This window comes from Dendrobates tinctorius, unplaced genomic scaffold (genome assembly GCF_039654945.1).
Source record: "Dendrobates tinctorius isolate UK_male_01 unplaced genomic scaffold, ASM3965494v1 ptg000473l, whole genome shotgun sequence".
In the NCBI taxonomy this organism is placed as follows: Eukaryota; Metazoa; Chordata; class Amphibia; order Anura; family Dendrobatidae; genus Dendrobates; species Dendrobates tinctorius.
Window position 1 is genome coordinate 1,046,818 of NW_027362135.1, and position 18,512 is coordinate 1,065,329.

Below are 18,512 nucleotides of genomic sequence, written 5' to 3' on the forward strand. Positions count from 1 at the left end.
TACAGCCACACTGGGCAGTAGCTGCCTACAGGATCTGACTGATATACAACCTCCTATCTAACTAGCTACAAGGTGGGATCCAGCCGGCGGCCTCACATTCACCTACTGAGGTAATATTAGAGTGCTATACTCGTGCAGGGAGCACTATAGAAGCCGCACACAGCACACTTGTAGGATATGTGCCCTGCTGGATTTGTCTGAGAACCACAAAAAAAATAAAAATTCCGGAAGGTAAATCTTACAGCCACACTGGACACTATCTAGCTCCATTATTAGAGTGATATACAACCTCCTATCTAACTAGTTACAAGGTGGGATCCAGCCGGCGGCCTCACATTCACCTACTGAGGTAATATTAGAGTGCTATACTCGTGCAGGGAGCACTATAGAAGCCGCACACAGCACACTTGTAGGACATGTGCCCTGCTGGATTTGTCTGAGAACCACAAAAAAAATAAAAATTCCGGAAGGTAAATCTTACAGCCACACTGGACACTATCTAGCTCCATTATTAGAGTGATATACAACCGCCTAGCTAATTAGCCAATTTCTCGCAGCTAACAGTGGCAGCGTCAGGAGCAACCTCTCTGCGCTGTAACAGTGTCAAAATGGCGCTAAAACAAGATGTCCGTTATTTATATGGAGAGGGACATGTGATTTCAGCAGCCAATGACACAAGCCGTAGTGTCAGGACATTGTGGGTGTGTCCTGCGCCCTGATTGGCCAGCCGCAATGTGCACAAATAAAGTTAGGCAAACACATGATTGCGTCTCTGAGCTCTGCGAACCCCCCCCCTCATCAAACACCACCATTATCATTGCTAAAGTGCAGAAAATATTTTGGTGGCAACGCAAAGACTTCCGCACTTTTACCAAATGTTACTGATTTTTGCTCGTATTTACAATCACGAATCCGAATGTGCCATATTCATGCCGAATTTATGTCTGGCGATCATTTTCTGAATAATTTCGCTCATCTCTTTTTACAAGCTCTGATACTTTCAAAAGGGGGCGCTACTAGGTGCTAGCCATGCAGGTGCAGATTGACCAATCTTTTACACAGGCCCATTTTCCTTTTTGTAATTTTTAAAATGTAAAAGATTACAATATTTTTTTGTTCCTAAAATACAAAGGAAAGGTATCATCTGTAACTTGAGGCCTTTTAGAGATCATTGATTATCTTCAACTTGCTTAACTGTTCACAGTAACAGCAATTTTGATCGGGGTGCCAAAACTTTTACATGACACTGTCTGCACTTGTGAGACATTGTTCTTATTTCCTAAATTACAGGGTAAATATAATGTGAACGTGATGGCAGCAGGTAATGACAGAAACTGTATAAGGCAGGATACAGATCATGCGGCAGACATGTGGCGCTGAACCCCTGACTATTCAGCATGGACTCTAAGGGCCAAACAGTCCATATCCAAACCCGGGGACTGCTACAGCTTTCCTCACAATCTGTATTGGATAAGAAATAAGGGAAGGAAATGTTTTAGTAAATTCCTGAGATTGAGAAGAAAAATTATAACTAAGAAATGCTTCATTCGCTACAATTGTCTCAGGAGTGTGCAGTAGGTGTTAGCGGTGTGCATTATAAACTAATGGCTTCCATATTGGGCTGGCTGGGCAAACACACACAAATATTCATCTCGTCCATTAGTGATGAAGCCTCTTAGGTTACACACCTGTGTGGGGATCACGGATGGAGGTGTCAAGTATTTCACCCGTCAGACTCTTGCTTAGGGTTTCTTCTCTTTTCATACTTCTATATCAATCCGTTCAGTAGGTCATGTGTATTCAGGATCCTCCTCCCAGGCTGTGAGTCTGAGCTAATCCATGGGATTAGAGGCTGCAAGCCTAATTGTTTCAGTGGCTTGTAAGTTAGCGATTGCTGTAGACGATTGAGCGCAGTCCTACGAAGTTATCAGGGTTACAGAACATGAACTGTATAAACTCTGTCTTTCTCGAGCCATCTACTCATGATCCCACTCTTCTGCTTTTGTTTTACAGTATGTTGCATTTGCCTCCCTCTTCTTCATTCTGGTTTCCATCACCACCTTCTGCCTCGAGACTCATGAGCGATTTAACCCCATCGTGAACAAGACCGAGACTGAAATAGTTGGGAATGAAACTCATCAGCGATTTTACCTTGCTTCGGAGACTGAAGCCTTCCTGACTTACATCGAAGGCGTCTGCGTGGTGTGGTTTACATTCGAGTTCCTGATGAGGATCACATTCTGTCCTAATAAGGTGGAATTTATAAGAAACACTTTAAACATCATTGACTTTGTGGCCATTCTACCTTTCTATCTTGAAGTTGGACTTAGCGGCCTGTCTTCCAAAGCTGCTAAGGACGTCTTGGGCTTCTTAAGAGTTGTACGATTTGTGAGAATTCTTCGAATCTTCAAGCTGACAAGACATTTTGTTGGTCTAAGGGTTCTTGGGCATACTCTTCGTGCTAGTACAAATGAATTCCTGCTGCTCATAATATTCTTGGCATTAGGAGTGTTAATTTTTGCCACAATGATCTATTATGCTGAGAGAATAGGTGCTAACCCAAATGATCCTAGTGCCAGTGAACATACTCATTTTAAAAATATCCCGATCGGCTTCTGGTGGGCTGTTGTCACCATGACCACACTTGGCTACGGAGACATGTATCCTCAGACATGGTCTGGCATGCTGGTGGGAGCATTGTGCGCTCTTGCTGGCGTGCTGACTATTGCTATGCCTGTACCTGTCATTGTGAACAATTTTGGAATGTATTATTCCTTAGCTATGGCCAAGCAGAAGCTACCAAAGAAAAATAAGAAGCATATTCCGCGCCCTCCACAAGTGGGATCCCCCAATTATTGTAAATCTATTGTAAATTCTCCACATCACAGCACTCAGAGCGACACTTGCCCACTCGCACAAGAAGAAATTTTAGAAATGAACAGAGCAGGTAGGAAACCCCTTAGAGGAATGTCTATCTGATCGTCATCCATTCCTTGCAGAGAATTCTGTTAAACTAACCGTCTTATCTAAGAAATGCTTAGGGCATTTATCCACTGATGGTCCCATAGCGCACATTCTGCGGTGCATGTGGAGCAAGATACAAGTGAGACGAGCCAGGATTAGGGCAGATCAGCCTGGTTTTCCATAGTAGGAGGGATTCCCATTCTTTGGTGGAGATCACTAAACCTTAGAGATTCCTGGACTATAAATCTTCTATGTTTCACTAAGGCAACAATGGATTTGGCTCATATGGTAGAGCTGATGAGCTGGTTTGTAATTTTGATGAATCTAATTCTGCATGATTTAGTCTTCAGCTCTATAGATATAAAAAACAAAAACTCGCAAAAGTGTTTTGCGATAAAAAGGAACCTGCTAGAAAACCTACAGTGAAGCTGATGGGAGAGCTCAAATCAAGGAGTTTTAGCTGAATTTACTTGAGGAGAACAACTTTTTAGTGTTATTGGTTAGTGCTGTAGGACTTGTTCCTGCCAGCATCTAAAAGCGTCTCTTCTCCACTCTGTCTTAGGACAATACTTATTTTTTTGCTAGTGGAGAAATTTTCTGGATTTCGTGAGGAGGGTGAATATGTAGAGCGGTGCTGGTTGACAAGGCCCTAGGGTGTGCTGGACACAGGACCGAATCCACTGGCTTGTGGTTCCTCTTGGATTTCTCAGTTTTATGAGATGTTTTTGCATCTAACACTGGGGCTTTGATGATTTCACCCCGTTCTCTACCTCTACCCATGGAATATTAGTGCCATTAATATGCCAGGGTACAAACTGACCAGATAATTATATTGTGACCAATACAGTCTTGAAATATTCCAGAAACATGTTTGCATTGTTCATGATAATGATTTACGAGTGTTTATATATTGAAGGCAAGAGACCATTTCATTGTTAAATAATTCACCAGCGAAATCACTTTCACTAACAAAGCTAAATGTCCAGAAAGTGATGAAAAGACAGCAAGCCGCTCATCCTGGGGCGAGAAGTCATTCTAGTCATTCACCCTGTAGACTAGAGCCTCATAGTTGCATGCTGTCCTGTAATGTGAGAAAAACAAAGCAACATGAAGAACTTCTAGTTCTTCTCTGAATGGTTTCCAGTACCTCGTTGGTGGACACCAGAAGCACAGATACAAGCGCAGCTACCTTAGGGTAAGTCTTTGTTTTTCTTACATTATTTAATGTCACCCCTGTGTACATGTTGTTTCCACATCTGTTCATTAATCACATTTTTGGGCTCATTGCAGTCATTTTGCAAAATGGTGGAGGAAATCAGTATTACTGATTTTAAACTGCAGCACACCTCACATCACGGAATTACCTGCAGCACTCCTCACATCACAATAAACTACAGCACTCACATCACAGAATAAACTGCAGCACTCCTCACATCACAGAATAAACCGCAGCACTCCTCATATCACAGAGTAAACCGCAGCACTCCTCATATCACAGAATAAACTGCAGCACTCCTCACGTCACAGAATAAACCGCAGCACTCCTCATATCACAGAATAAACTGCGGCACTCCTCACATCACAGAATAAACCGCAGCACTCCTCATATCACAGAATAAACCGCAGCACTCCTCATATCACAGAATAAACTGCGGCACTCCTCATATCACAGAATAAACTGCAGCACTCCTCATATCACAGAATAAACTGCGGCACTCCTCACGTCACAGAATAAACTGCAGCACTCCTCACATCACAGAATAAACTGCAGCACTCCTCACATCACAGAATAAACTGCAGCACTCCTCACATCACAGAATAAACTGCAGCACTCCTCACATCACAGAATAAACCGCAGCACTCCTCATATCACAGAATAAACCGCAGCACTCCTCATATCACAGAATAAACTGCGGCACTCCTCACATCACAGAATAAACCGCAGCACTCCTCATATCACAGAATAAACTGCAGCACTCCTCATATCACAGAATAAACCGCAGCACTCCTCACATCACAGAATAAACTGCAGCACTCCTCATATCACAGAATAAACTGCGGCACTCCTCACATCACAGAATAAACTGCAGCACTCCTCATATCACAGAATAAACTGCGGCACTCCTCACGTCACAGAATAAACTGCAGCACTCCTCACATCACAGAATAAACTGCAGCACTCCTCACATCACAGAATAAACTGCAGCACTCCTCACATCACAGAATAAACCGCAGCACTCCTCACATCACAGAATAAACTGCAGCACTCCTCATATCACAGAATAAACTGCGGCACTCCTCACATCACAGAATAAACTGCAGCACTCCTCATATCACAGAATAAACTGCAGCACTCCTCATATCACAGAATAAACTGCGGCACTCCTCACGTCACAGAATAAACTGCAGCACTCCTCACATCACAGAATAAACTGCAGCACTCCTCACATCACAGAATAAACTGCAGCACTCCTCACATCACAGAATAAACTGCAGCACTCCTCACATCACAGAATAAACCGCAGCACTCCTCATATCACAGAATAAACCGCAGCACTCCTCATATCACAGAATAAACTGCGGCACTCCTCACATCACAGAATAAACCGCAGCACTCCTCACATCACAGAATAAACTGCAGCACTCCTCATATCACAGAATAAACCGCAGCACTCCTCACATCACAGAATAAACTGCAGCACTCCTCATATCACAGAATAAACTGCGGCACTCCTCACATCACAGAATAAACTGCAGCACTCCTCATATCACAGAATAAACTGCAGCACTCCTCACGTCACAGAATAAACTGCAGCACTCCTCACATCACAGAATAAACTGCAGCACTCCTCACATCACAGAATAAACCGCAGCACTCCTCATATCACAGAATAAACCGCAGCACTCCTCATATTACAGAATAAACTGCGGCACTCCTCACATCACAGAATAAACCGCAGCACTCCTCATATCACAGAATAAACCGCAGCACTCCTCATATCACAGAATAAACCGCGGCACTCCTCATATCACAGAATAAACCGCGGCACTCCTCATATCACAGAATAAACTGCGGCACTCCTCACATCACAGAATAAACCGCGGCACTCCTCACATCACAGAATAAACCGCAGCACTCCTCATATCACAGAATAAACTGCGGCACTCCTCATATCACAGAATAAACTGCAGCACTCCTCATATCACAGAATAAACTGCAGCACTCCTCACATCACAGAATAAACTGCAGCACTCCTCATATCACAGAATAAACTGCAGCACTCCTCATACCACAGAATAAACTGCAGCACTCGTATCACAGAATAAACTGCAGCACTCCTCATATCACAGAATAAACTGAAGCACTCCTCACATCACAGAATAAACTGCAGCACTTCTCATACCACAGAATAAACCGCAGCACTCCTCATATCACAGAATAAACTAAATACCCTGTATTTGTTATACAGCACTTGCTGATTACTGTCATGTTTTTTACTGCAGAGTATTTTTTGCAAATTTGTCATTTTGTGTTCTCTTGTTGTGTTTCAGCCATTGGGTGGTGTGAGCATTGTCTGACCGACTTGTTCACACTTGTGCATGTCACATATGTTTTTAATTCGTTTTTTCCTTGCTCAGCATGGTTTGGGAGACCCCACCCCTCTCCTGTGTAACATGCACATAAATGAGCTGTCTTACACCACAAGCCCATATACTAGGAGGCGCCTGTCTTTATCCTGTTCATTCAGACACTGTTCACGTGTTCAGGTTTTAAATACATTAGATAGGGACTGCTTCGTGAAGGGTTACCGTGACGTGGTGAAGCGGCTTGGTATACATTTTTTGCAAAAAACGTATCGACTAAATACCCTGTATTTGTTATACAGCACTTGCTGATTACTGTCATGTTTTTTACTGCAGAGTATTTTTTGCAAATTTGTCATTTTGTGTTCTCTTGTTGTGTTACATCACAGAATAAACTGTAGCACTCCTCATATCACAGAATAAACAGCAGCACACCTCATATCACAGAATAAACTGCAGCACTCCTCATATCACAGAATAAAGCAGCACTCCTCACATCACTGAATAAACTGCAGCACTCCTCATACCACAGAAAAAACTGCAGCACTCCTCATATCACAGAATAAACTACAGCACTCCTCACATCACAGAATAAACTGCAGCACTCCTCACATCACAGAATAAGTTGCAGCACTCCTCACATCACAGAATAAACTGCAGCACTCCTCACATCACAGAATAAACTGCAGCACTCCTCATATCACAGAATAAACCGCAGCACTCCTCATATCACAGAATAAACCGCAGCACTCCTCACATCACAGAATAAACCGCAGCACTCCTCATATCACAGAATAAACCGCAGCACTCCTCATATCACAGAATAAACCGCAGCACTCCTCATATCACAGAATAAACCGCAGCACTCCTCACATCACAGAATAAACCGCAGCACTCCTCACATCACAGAATAAACCGCAGCACTCCTCACATCACAGAATAAACCGCAGCACTCCTCATATCACAGAATAAACCGCAGCACTCCTCATATCACAGAATAAACCGCAGCACTCCTCATATCACAGAATAAACCGCAGCACTCCTCACATCACAGAATAAACCGCAGCACTCCTCATATCACAGAATAAACCGCAGCACTCCTCATATCACAGAATAAACCGCAGCACTCCTCATATCACAGAATAAACCGCAGCACTCCTCACATCACAGAATAAACCGCAGCACTCCTCATATCACAGAATAAACCGCAGCACTCCTCATATCACAGAATAAACCGCAGCACTCCTCACATCACAGAATAAACCGCAGCACTCCTCATATCACAGAATAAACTGTAGCACTCCTCATATCACAGAATAAACCGCAGCACTCCTCATATCACAGAATAAACCGCAGCACTCCTCACATCACAGAATAAACAGCAGCACTCCTCATATCACAGAATAAACCGCAGCACTCCTCATATCACAGAATAAACTGCAGCACTCCTCATATCACAGAATAAACTGCAGCACTCCTCATATCACAGAATAAACTGCAGCACTCGTCACATCACAGAATAAACTGCAAGTTATGAATGAGTCACCGAGGAGGAAAAAACAAGCTAAGCCACAGAAAACCAGAGAGGTTGGTAACTAAGCGGATTGCAGACCCCTGATCCTATCCACACAACTAGCAGTAGCCGTGGAGTGTACCTATGATGATCCTAGACGCCTCGTCACAGTCGGAGAAATAAATAAACCTAAAGAAAGAAAAGGGGAAATCTAAACTGCCCCATAGCAGACCCCAAAGCAATAGACAGCCCCCAAACATGTATTATCGGTGAGACAAGATGAAAACACAAACACAGATAGAAAAATAGGCTGAGCAAACAATGGGGCCCACACTACCTAGAAAGGACAGGAAAGGAAAGATGCTGTCTGCAATCACACACAAAACCCTGACAAAAAATGTCCAACACTTTCTGATAACAAAAAACACTGAAGTCACTAGACTTCAATTCCCTATATCAGCACTCTGGTATATTCCGAAGACAGAGCAAAAAGAGACCAATCTGATCAGGGACAAAAAGCAAACTGGCATAAACAGAGACATAAGAATGGAAATTCAGCACAGCCCCAGCAGGGGCTGGCTGACCACAAAAACTGAGTAAATCAGACCAAATCTCAAGTGAAAAAATAGCAGAGCACACTTAGCTTGAGAAGGCAGGAACAGAATTGGAAACCAGAACCTCAGGGCAGGAAAATCAGCACAAAATTAGGGAGTCCGCTGTCTTAAATCCAGTCAGAAACTCCTGATGTCCAATCACAGTCCTCCTCCTCAGGTGGCAGGTCTCTGCCATTTAGATCAGCTTCATTACCTACTGTTACCACTAGAGGGAGCCCGGATGGAGGACTCACGACTCCTCTGTCAACACATCCAGCTCCACCACCCTCACCAGAAGCCAGAGGTAAACAAGAAAATGAGTTCAGAACAATACCCCCCCTTGAGGAGGGGTCACCGAACCCTCATCCACGCCACCAGGCCGATCAGGATGGGCCCGGTGAAAAGCACGAACCAATATATTGGCATGAATGTCAGAGGCAGGGACCCAAGAATTGTCCTCCTGGCCATAACCCTTCCACTTGACCAAATACTGGAGTCTCCGTCTAGCCAGACGAGAATCCAGTATTTTCTCCACCTCATACTCCACATTACCCTGAACCAACACAGGGTCAGGAGGTGCCGCCATAGGAACCACTGGCTCAACAAACCTCTTCAACAGAGACTTATGAAACACGTTATGGATCTTAAATGTAACTGGAAGAGCCAATCGAAAAGAAACCGGGTTAAGAATCTCCAAAATCCTATAAGGTCCAATAAATCTTGGCTTGAACTTTGGAGACGCAACCTTCATAGGGATATTTTTTGACGACAACCAAACCATATCACCCACTTTAAACCGGGGACCAATGGTCCTATGCCGGTTGGAAAACTGCTGGGCCTTTTCTTGAGAGAGGGACAACTTATCCACCACTTGGTCCCAAATCTGCTGCATTCTCTCTACCACAGTGTCAACACCTGGGCAGGCTGAAGATTCCACTTGCCCTGAAGAAAATCGAGGATGAAACCCAAAGTTACAGAAAAAGGGTGACATCAATGTGGCAGAACTAGCTCTATTATTTGGGCGAATTCGGCAAGGGCAAAAATGAGACCCAATCATCCTGATCAGCAGATATAAAACATCTCAAATAAGACTTCAAAGTCTGGTTTGTTCTCTCAGTCTGCCCATTGGTCTGTGGGTGAAACGCAGAGGAGAAGGATAACTGAATTCCCAGCTTGGAACAAAAAGCTTTCCAAAATCTGGAGACAAACTGGACTCCTCTGTCCGACACAATGTTCTCAGGAATCCCATGCAACCGAACCACCTGTTGTGAAAACAAGGGCACCAACTCTGAGGAAGATGGCAGCTTTGGGAGTGGTACAAGATGGACCATCTTCGAAAATCTATCACAAATCACCCAGATAACAGTCATTCTCTGAGAGACAGGAAGATCAGAAATAGAATCCATTGAGATATGGGTCCATGGCCTCTTGGGCACCGGCAAGGGCATCAACAACCCACTAGAACGAGAACAGGGTTTACACCGGGAACAAGTCCCACAAGACTGCACAAAATTCCTGACATCACGAGATAAGGCGGGCCACCAAAAAGACCGACTCACCAAATCTCTGGTACCAAAAATACCTGGATGACCAGCCAACGCAGAGCAATGAACTTCAGACATCACTCTCTTCCTCCACTGGTCAGGAACATACAATTTTCCCATAGGACAACGCTCAGGTTTGTCCTCCTGAAATTCTTCCAGGGCATGTGTCAAATCGGGCGAGATAGCAGAAAGAACTACCCCCTCACCTAGGATGGTAGGTTCGGTCACAATAGGAGAATCAGCAATGAAACTCCTAGAAAGGGCGTCTGCCTTAACTGTTATGATTGAGTCACCGTAGGAGGCAAAAATAGAAATGCTAGCTAAGTCCAGAAAACCAGAGAAGTTGGCAGCTATCGGATTGCAGACCCCTGAACCTATCAACACAACTAGCAGTAGCCGTGGGGGGCTCCTATGATGCCCTAGGCCCCTCGATCACAGCCGGAGGACTACATAGCCTAAAGACAGAAAGGGAAATCTAAACTGCCCCAGAGCAGACCCCAAAGCAAAAGGCAGCCCCCCACATATAATGACGGTGAAGCAAGAAGAAAGAACAAAACACAGACAGAAAGATAGACTGAGCAAAGATGGGGCCCAAGCTAGCTTAGATAGGAAAGGACAGGAAGGCTGCTGTCTGCAATCCGTGAAAAAACCCTATGAAAATAAGAGCCAACAAACTGACAGTAAAAAAGGCCCTGAAGACGCTAGGCTTCAAAAAGGCTATGTCAGTACTCAGGAATATTCTGAAGACAGAGCAACAGGCAAAAGGAGATTCAGCTCACCCCAGCAGGGAATGGCAGAACAGAAAAGCAAGGAAAACAAAACACTAATGCAAAAAGGCAAAGCAGAAATCTTAGCTTTAGATGAGCAGGAATCAGACTGGTTTCCTAGAAGTCCACAGAGAAATCACCCGCAGGCCAGAAGGGCATCGGCAGCCTTATATCCAGTCATTAACTCCACGCAGCCAGTCATCATCATCAGCCCCAGGTGTTTGACAATCAGGCTCACTACCTTCACCAGAAGAGGGAGTTCCTCGGGCCTCAGTAGTGAAGGGGTAAATGAACTCACAACACTTAACATTCTTAGTGCCTGGAAGAAAGGAGACCACAAAATCAAAACGCGTGAAAAACAAGGCCCACCTAGCCTGTCTAGGATTCAAGCGTTTGGCCGACTCCAGGTTAATCAAATTCTTGTGGTCAGTAAGGACCACAACTTGGTGTCTAGCTCCCTCCAACCAATGTCTCCACTCCTCGAATGCCCTCTTCATGGCCAACAATTCCCGATTCCCCACATCATAGTTGCGTTCAGATGGGGAGAACATTCTGGAAAAGAAGGCACAGGGATTCATTTTAGAAGTCACGTGATCTTTTGCGACAAAACAGCTCCTGCACCAATCTCCGAAGCATCTACCTCTACCTGAAATGGAAGTGAAACATCAGGTTGCCGTAAAACCGGAGCAGAAGTGAACCTCCGCTTCAGCTCCTGAAATGCCAAAACAGCCTCTGGAGACCAATTCAGCACATCAGCGCCCTTCTTGGTCAGATCAGTCAGAGGTTTGGCAATACCGGAAAAATTAGCTATAAATTTACGATAAAAATTAGCAAAAGCCAAAAACTTCTGGAGAGCCTTCAAAGAAGTGGGCTGAACCCAATCATAAATGGCCTGTACCTTGGCCGGGTCCATTTCAATAGTTGACGGAGACAAAGAAAATCACAAAAATGAAATACTCTGTACACCAAAAAGGCATTTCGATCCCTTAACATACAGGAAATTCTCCCTCAAAATCCGGAACACAGTCCGAACATGTTCCACATGAGAATCCCAATCAGTGGAAAAGATCAGAATATCATCCAAATAGATGATCAAAAACTTATCCACAAAGTCCCGGAAAATATCATTCATGAAGGATTGGAAGACAGAAGGGGCATTAGTGAGCCCAAAAGGCATCACCAGGTACTCAAAATGTCCCTCCGGAGAATTAAACGCCGTCTTCTATTCATCCCCATGCTTGATGCGAAAAAGATTATACGCCCCCCTGAGGTCAAGCTTAGTAAACCAGCAGGCACCTTTAACTCTGGAGAATAAATCCGAAATCAGGGGTAACGGATACTGATATTTAACCGTAATCTTGTTAAGGGAACGGTAGTCAATACAAGGCCTTAATGAACCATCTTTCTTCGCCACGAAAAAAAAAACAGCACCTAAGGGCGAAGCGGATGGTCTAATATGACCCTTCTCCAACGACTCCTTAATATAAGATCGCATAGCCTCGTGTTCAGGTACAGATAGGTTGAAAAGCCGACCCTTGGGAAATTTACAACCAGGCCTCAACTCAATTGCACAGTCATAACTCCCAAAAATCTACAATTTTCTTGGTGGTCAGGGGCGACCCGCATTATCACCTGGGTCCAAAACTGAGGTTTATTCTCCGCCAAAGGAGTAGCATCAATACCCCTCAAAGGAATAGGCATCCGCAGAGGTATCATGGGAAAACCACAACGTTTAGCAAAATCCAAATCCATCAGATTCAAAGCCGCTCCTGAATCCACAAAAGCCTTAGCGGAAAATGTGGATAAGGAGCAGATCAGAGTAATTGCCAAAAGAAACTTAGATTGTACGCCACCCACAACAAATGTGTGTGCAAAATGTTTCTCTCGTTTAGGGCAGACAGAAATAATATGAGAGGCATCTCCACAGAAAAAACACAGCTTATTACGCCTTCTATACTCCTGACGTTGCACCCTAGAGAAAACTATCACATTGCATAGGTTCAGACATTTGTTCAAAAGGTGGCAACACCTCTCGTGTACTTTTACGTTCACGTAAACGCCGATCAACTTAAATGGCTAATGACATAGAATTGTCAAGACCAGAGGGAACAGGAAATCCCACCGTAATATCTTTTACGGTTTCTGATAAACCCTTGCGAAAGAGAGCTGCCAAGGCACCATCATTCCATGTAGTAAGGACCGCCCACTTTCAGAATTTTTGACTGTATAACTCTGCAGAATCCTGACCCTGGTTCAATGCCAATAGGGCTTTCTCAGCTTGATCAATAGCATTAGGTTCATCATACAACAACCCCAAGGCCTGAAAAAATGCATCCACATTAGTCAGAATAGGATTTTCAGGTGTCAAAGAAAACGCCCAATCCTGGGGATCGCCGCGCAGCAAGGAGATGAGCTCCCCGATGAGTTAGGCTTCAAGTCAAGAAATAATTTACAATTATTCTTAAAATTAAAAAATTTAGCCCGATCCCCAGAAAGCACATCAGGAGTAGGGATTTTGGTTTCAGTAGCATGTGATTGAGCGAGATAGGCGGAAATTCCCCGCACTTCAGCAGCGAGCTGCTCCACACGATCAAACAATTGCTTAATCTCCATTAAGGAAAAAATCCTCCTACGGCCTCAGAGAAAAAGAGGAAAAAATGCATATAAAAAAAAAAAAAAAAAAAATTCTGACATTTTTTCTTTTTTTTTTATTCTGCTTTTGAGTACCCTAGAATCTGCGGTATGGCTGGTGATTCTGTTATGAATGAGTCACCGAGGAGGAAAAACAAAAACAATTTAAGCCACAGAAAACCAGAGAGGTTGGTAACTAAGCGGATTGCAGACCCCTGATCCTATCCACACAACTAATGATCCTAGACACCTCGTCACAGCCGGAGAACTAAATAAACCTAAAGCAAGAAAAGGGGAAATCTAAACTGCCTCATAGCAGACCCCAAAGCAATAGACAGCCCCCAAACATGTATTGTCAGTGAGACAAGATGAAAACACAAGCACAGATAGAAAAATAGGCTAAGCAAACAATGGGGCCCACTCTACCTAGAAAGGACAGGAAAGGAAAGATGCTGTCTGCAATCACGCACAAAACCCTGACAAAAAATGTCCAACACTTTCTGATAACAAAAAACACTGAAGTCACTAGACTTCAATTCCCTATATCAGCACTCTGGTATATTCTGAAGACAGAGCAAAAAGAGACCAATCTGATCAGGGACAAAAAGCAAACTGGCATAAACAGAGACATAAGAATGGAAATTCAGCACAGCCCCAGCAGGGGCTGGCTGACCACAAAAACTGAGTAAATCAGACCAAATCTCAAGTGAAAAAATAGCAGAGCACACTTAGCTTGAGAAGGCAGGAACAGAACTGGAAACCAGAACCTCAGGGCAGGAAAAACACCAGCACACAATTAGGGAGTCGGCTGTCTTAAATCCAGTCAGAGACTCCTGATGTCCAATCACAGTCCTCCTCCTCAGGTGGCAGGTCTCTGCAGCACTCCTCATATCACAGAATAAACTGCAGCACTCCTCATATCACAGAATAAACTGCAGTACTCACATCACAGAATAATCTGCAGCACTCCTCATATCACAGAATAAACCGCAGCACTCCTCATATCACAGAATAAACCGCAGCACTCCTCACATCACAGAATAAACTGCAGCACTCCTCATATCACAGAATAAATTGCAGCACTCCTCACATCACAGAATGAACTGCAGCACTCCTCACATCACAGAATAAACTGCAGCACTCCTCACATCACAGAATAATCTGCAGCACTCCTCATATCACAGAATAAACCGCAGCACTCCTAATATCACAGAATAAACTGCAGCACTCCTCACATCACAGAATAAACTGCAGCACTCCTCACATCACAGAATAAATCGCAGCTCTCCTTATATCACAGAATAAACCGCAGCACTCCTCATATCACAGAATAAACCGCAGCACTCCTCATATCACAGAATAAACTGCAGCACTCCTCATCACAGAATAAACTGTAGCACTCCTCATATCACAGAATAAACTGCAGCACTCCTCATATCACAGAATAAACTGCAGCACTCCTCATATCACAGAATAAACTGCAGCACTCCTCATATCACAGAATAAACTGCAGCACTCCTCGTATCACAGAATAAACTGCAGCACTCCTCGTATCACAGAATAAACTGTAGCACTCCTCGTATCACAGAATAAACTACAGCACTCCTCCTATCACAGAATAAACTGCAGCACTCCTCATATCACAGAATAAACTGTAGCACTCCTCACATCACAGAATAAACTGCAGCACTCCTCACATCACAGAATAAACTGCAGCACTCCTCACATCACAGAATAAATTGCAGCACTCCTCACATCACAAAATAAACTGCAGCACTCCTCATATCACAGAATAAACCGCAGCACTCCTCATATCACAAAATAAACTACAGCATTCCTCACCTCACAGAATAAACCGCAGCACTCCTCATATCACAAAATAAACTACAGCATTCCTCACCTCACAGAATAAACTGCAGTACTCCTCATATCACAGAATAAACTGTAGCACTCCTCATATCACAGAATAAACTGCAGCACTCCTCATATCACAGAATAAACTGCAGCACTCGTATCACAGAAAAAACTGCAGCACTCCTCGTATCACAGAATAAACTGTAGCACTCCTCGTATCACAGAATAAACTACAGCACTCCTCATATCACAGAATAAACTGCAGCACTCCTCATATCACAGAATAAACTGTAGCACTCCTCACATCACAGAATAAACTGCAGCACTCCTCACATCACAGAATAAACTGCAGCACTCCTCATATCACAGAATAAACTGTAGCACTCCTCATATAACAGAATAAACTGTAGCACTCCTCATACATATCACAGAATAAACTGCAGCACTCCTCATATCACAGAATAAACTGTAGCACTCCTCACATCACAGAATAAACTGCAGCACTCCTCATATCACAGAATAAACTGCAGCACTCCTCATATCACAGAATAAACTGCAGCACTCCTCATATCACAGAATAAACTACAGCACTCCTCATATCACAGAATAAACTACAGCACTCCTCATATCACAGAATAAGCTGCAGCACTCCTCATATCACAGAATAAATTGCAGCACTTCTCATATCACAGAATAAACTGCAGCACTCCTCATATCACAGAATAAACTGCAGCACTCCTCACATCACAGAATAAACTGCAGCACTCCTCATATCACAGAATAAACTGCAGCACTCCTCATATCACAGAATAAACTGCAGCACTCCTCATATCACAGAATAAACTACAGCACTCCTCATATCACAGAATAAACTACAGCACTCCTCATATCACAGAATAAGCTGCAGCACTCCTCATATCACAGAATAAATTGCAGCACTTCTCATATCACAGAATAAACTGCAGCACTCCTCATATCACAGAATAAACTACAGCACTCCTCATATCACAGAATAAACTACAGCACTCATATCACAGAATGAACTGCAGCACTCCTCATATCACAGAATAAATTGCAGCACTCCTCACATCACAAAATAAACTGCAGCACTCCTCATATCACAGAATAAACCGCAGCACTCCTCATATCACAGAATAAACTACAGCATTCCTCACCTCACAGAATAAACTGCAGTACTCCTCATATCACAGAATAAACTGCAGCACTCCTCATATCACAGAATAAACTGCAGCACTCCTCATATCACAGAATAAACTGCAGCACTCCTCATATCACAGAATAAACTGCAGCACTCCTCATATCACAGAATAAACTGTAGCACTCCTCATATCACAGAATAAACTACAGCACTCCTCATATCACAGAATAAACTACAGCACTCATCACAGAATGAACTGCAGCACTCCTCATATCACAGAATAAATTGCAGCACTCCTCACATCACAAAATAAACTGCAGCACTCCTCATATCACAGAATAAACCGCAGCACTCCTCATATCACAGAATAAACTGCAGCACTCCTCATATCACAGAATAAACTGCAGCACTCCTCATATCACAGAATAAACTGCAGCACTCCTCATATCACAGAATAAACTGCAGCACTCCTCATATCACAGAATAAACTGTATCACTCCTCATATCACAGAATAAACTACAGCACTCCTCATATCACAGAATAAACTACAGCACTCCTCATATCACAGAATAAACTACAGCACTCATATCACAGAATGAACTGCAGCACTCCTCATATCACAGAATAAATTGCAGCACTCCTCACATCACAAAATAAACTGCAGCACTCCTCATATCACAGAATAAACCGCAGCACTCCTCATATCACAGAATAAACTACAGCATTCCTCACCTCACAGAATAAACTGCAGTACTCCTCATATCACAGAATAAACTGCAGCACTCCTCATATCACAGAGTAAACTGCAGCACTCCTCATATCACAGAATAAACTGCAGCACTCCTCATATCACAGAATAAACTGTAGCACTCCTCATATCACAGAATAAACTGTAGCACTCCTCATATCACAGAATAAACTACAGCACTCCTCATATCACAGAATAAACTGCAGCACTCCTCATATCACAGAATAAACTGCAGCACTCCTCATATCACAGAATAAACTGTAGCACTCCTCATATCACAGAATAAACTGTAGCACTCCTCATATCACAGAATAAACTACAGCACTCCTCATATCACAGAATAAACTGTAGCACTCCTCATATCACAGAATAAACTGCAGCACTCATATCACAGAATAAACTGCAGCACTCCTCACATCACAGAATAAACTGCAGCACTCATATATAACAGAATAAACTGTAGCACTCCTCATATCACAGAATAAACTGCAGCACTCCTCATATAACAGAATAAACTGCAGCACTCCTCATATCACAGAATAAACTGTAGCATTCCTCATATCACAGAATAAACTGCAGCACTCCTCATATCACAGAATAAACTAGCACTCCTCATATCACAGAATAAACTACAGCACTCCTCATATCACAGAATAAACTACAGCACTCATATCACAGAATAAACTGCAGCACTCCTCATATCACAGAATAAATTGCAGCACTCCTCATAGCACAGAATAAATTGCAGCACTCCTCATAGCACAGAATAAATTGCAGCACTCCTCATATCACAAAATAAACTGCAGCATTCCTCATATCACAGAATAAACTGCAGCACTCCTCATATCACAGAATAAACTACAGCACTCCTCATATCACAGAATAAACTACAGCACTCATATCACAGAATAAACTGCAGCACTCCTCATATCACAGAATAAACTGCAGCACTCCTCATATCACAGAATAAACTGCAGCACTCCTCACATCACAGAATAATTTGCAGCACTCCTCATATCACAGAATAAATTGCAGCACTTCTCATATCACAGAATAAACTGCAGCACTCCTCATATCACAGAATAAACTTCAGCAATCCACATATTACACTCGGAGTGTTAGTGCTGGGAGGCTTGGACCCAGAATTTGAATG

The 18,512-nt window shown here is 43.3% G+C and overlaps 1 protein-coding gene across 4 annotated transcripts in view; it reads left to right on the forward strand.

The window, feature by feature from the left end:
* The window catches only part of KCNC1 (potassium voltage-gated channel subfamily C member 1), a 206,368-nt gene that overhangs the window by 129,949 nt on the left and 57,907 nt on the right, over nt 1-18,512 (forward strand). For all 4 annotated transcript variants that reach the window (XM_073564689.1, XM_073564690.1, XM_073564691.1 and 1 more), the window contains one exon: nt 2,014-2,947. In XM_073564689.1, the coding sequence (XP_073420790.1) occupies nt 2,014-2,947 (934 nt within the window). The remainder of the gene's footprint in view (nt 1-2,013; nt 2,948-18,512) is intronic.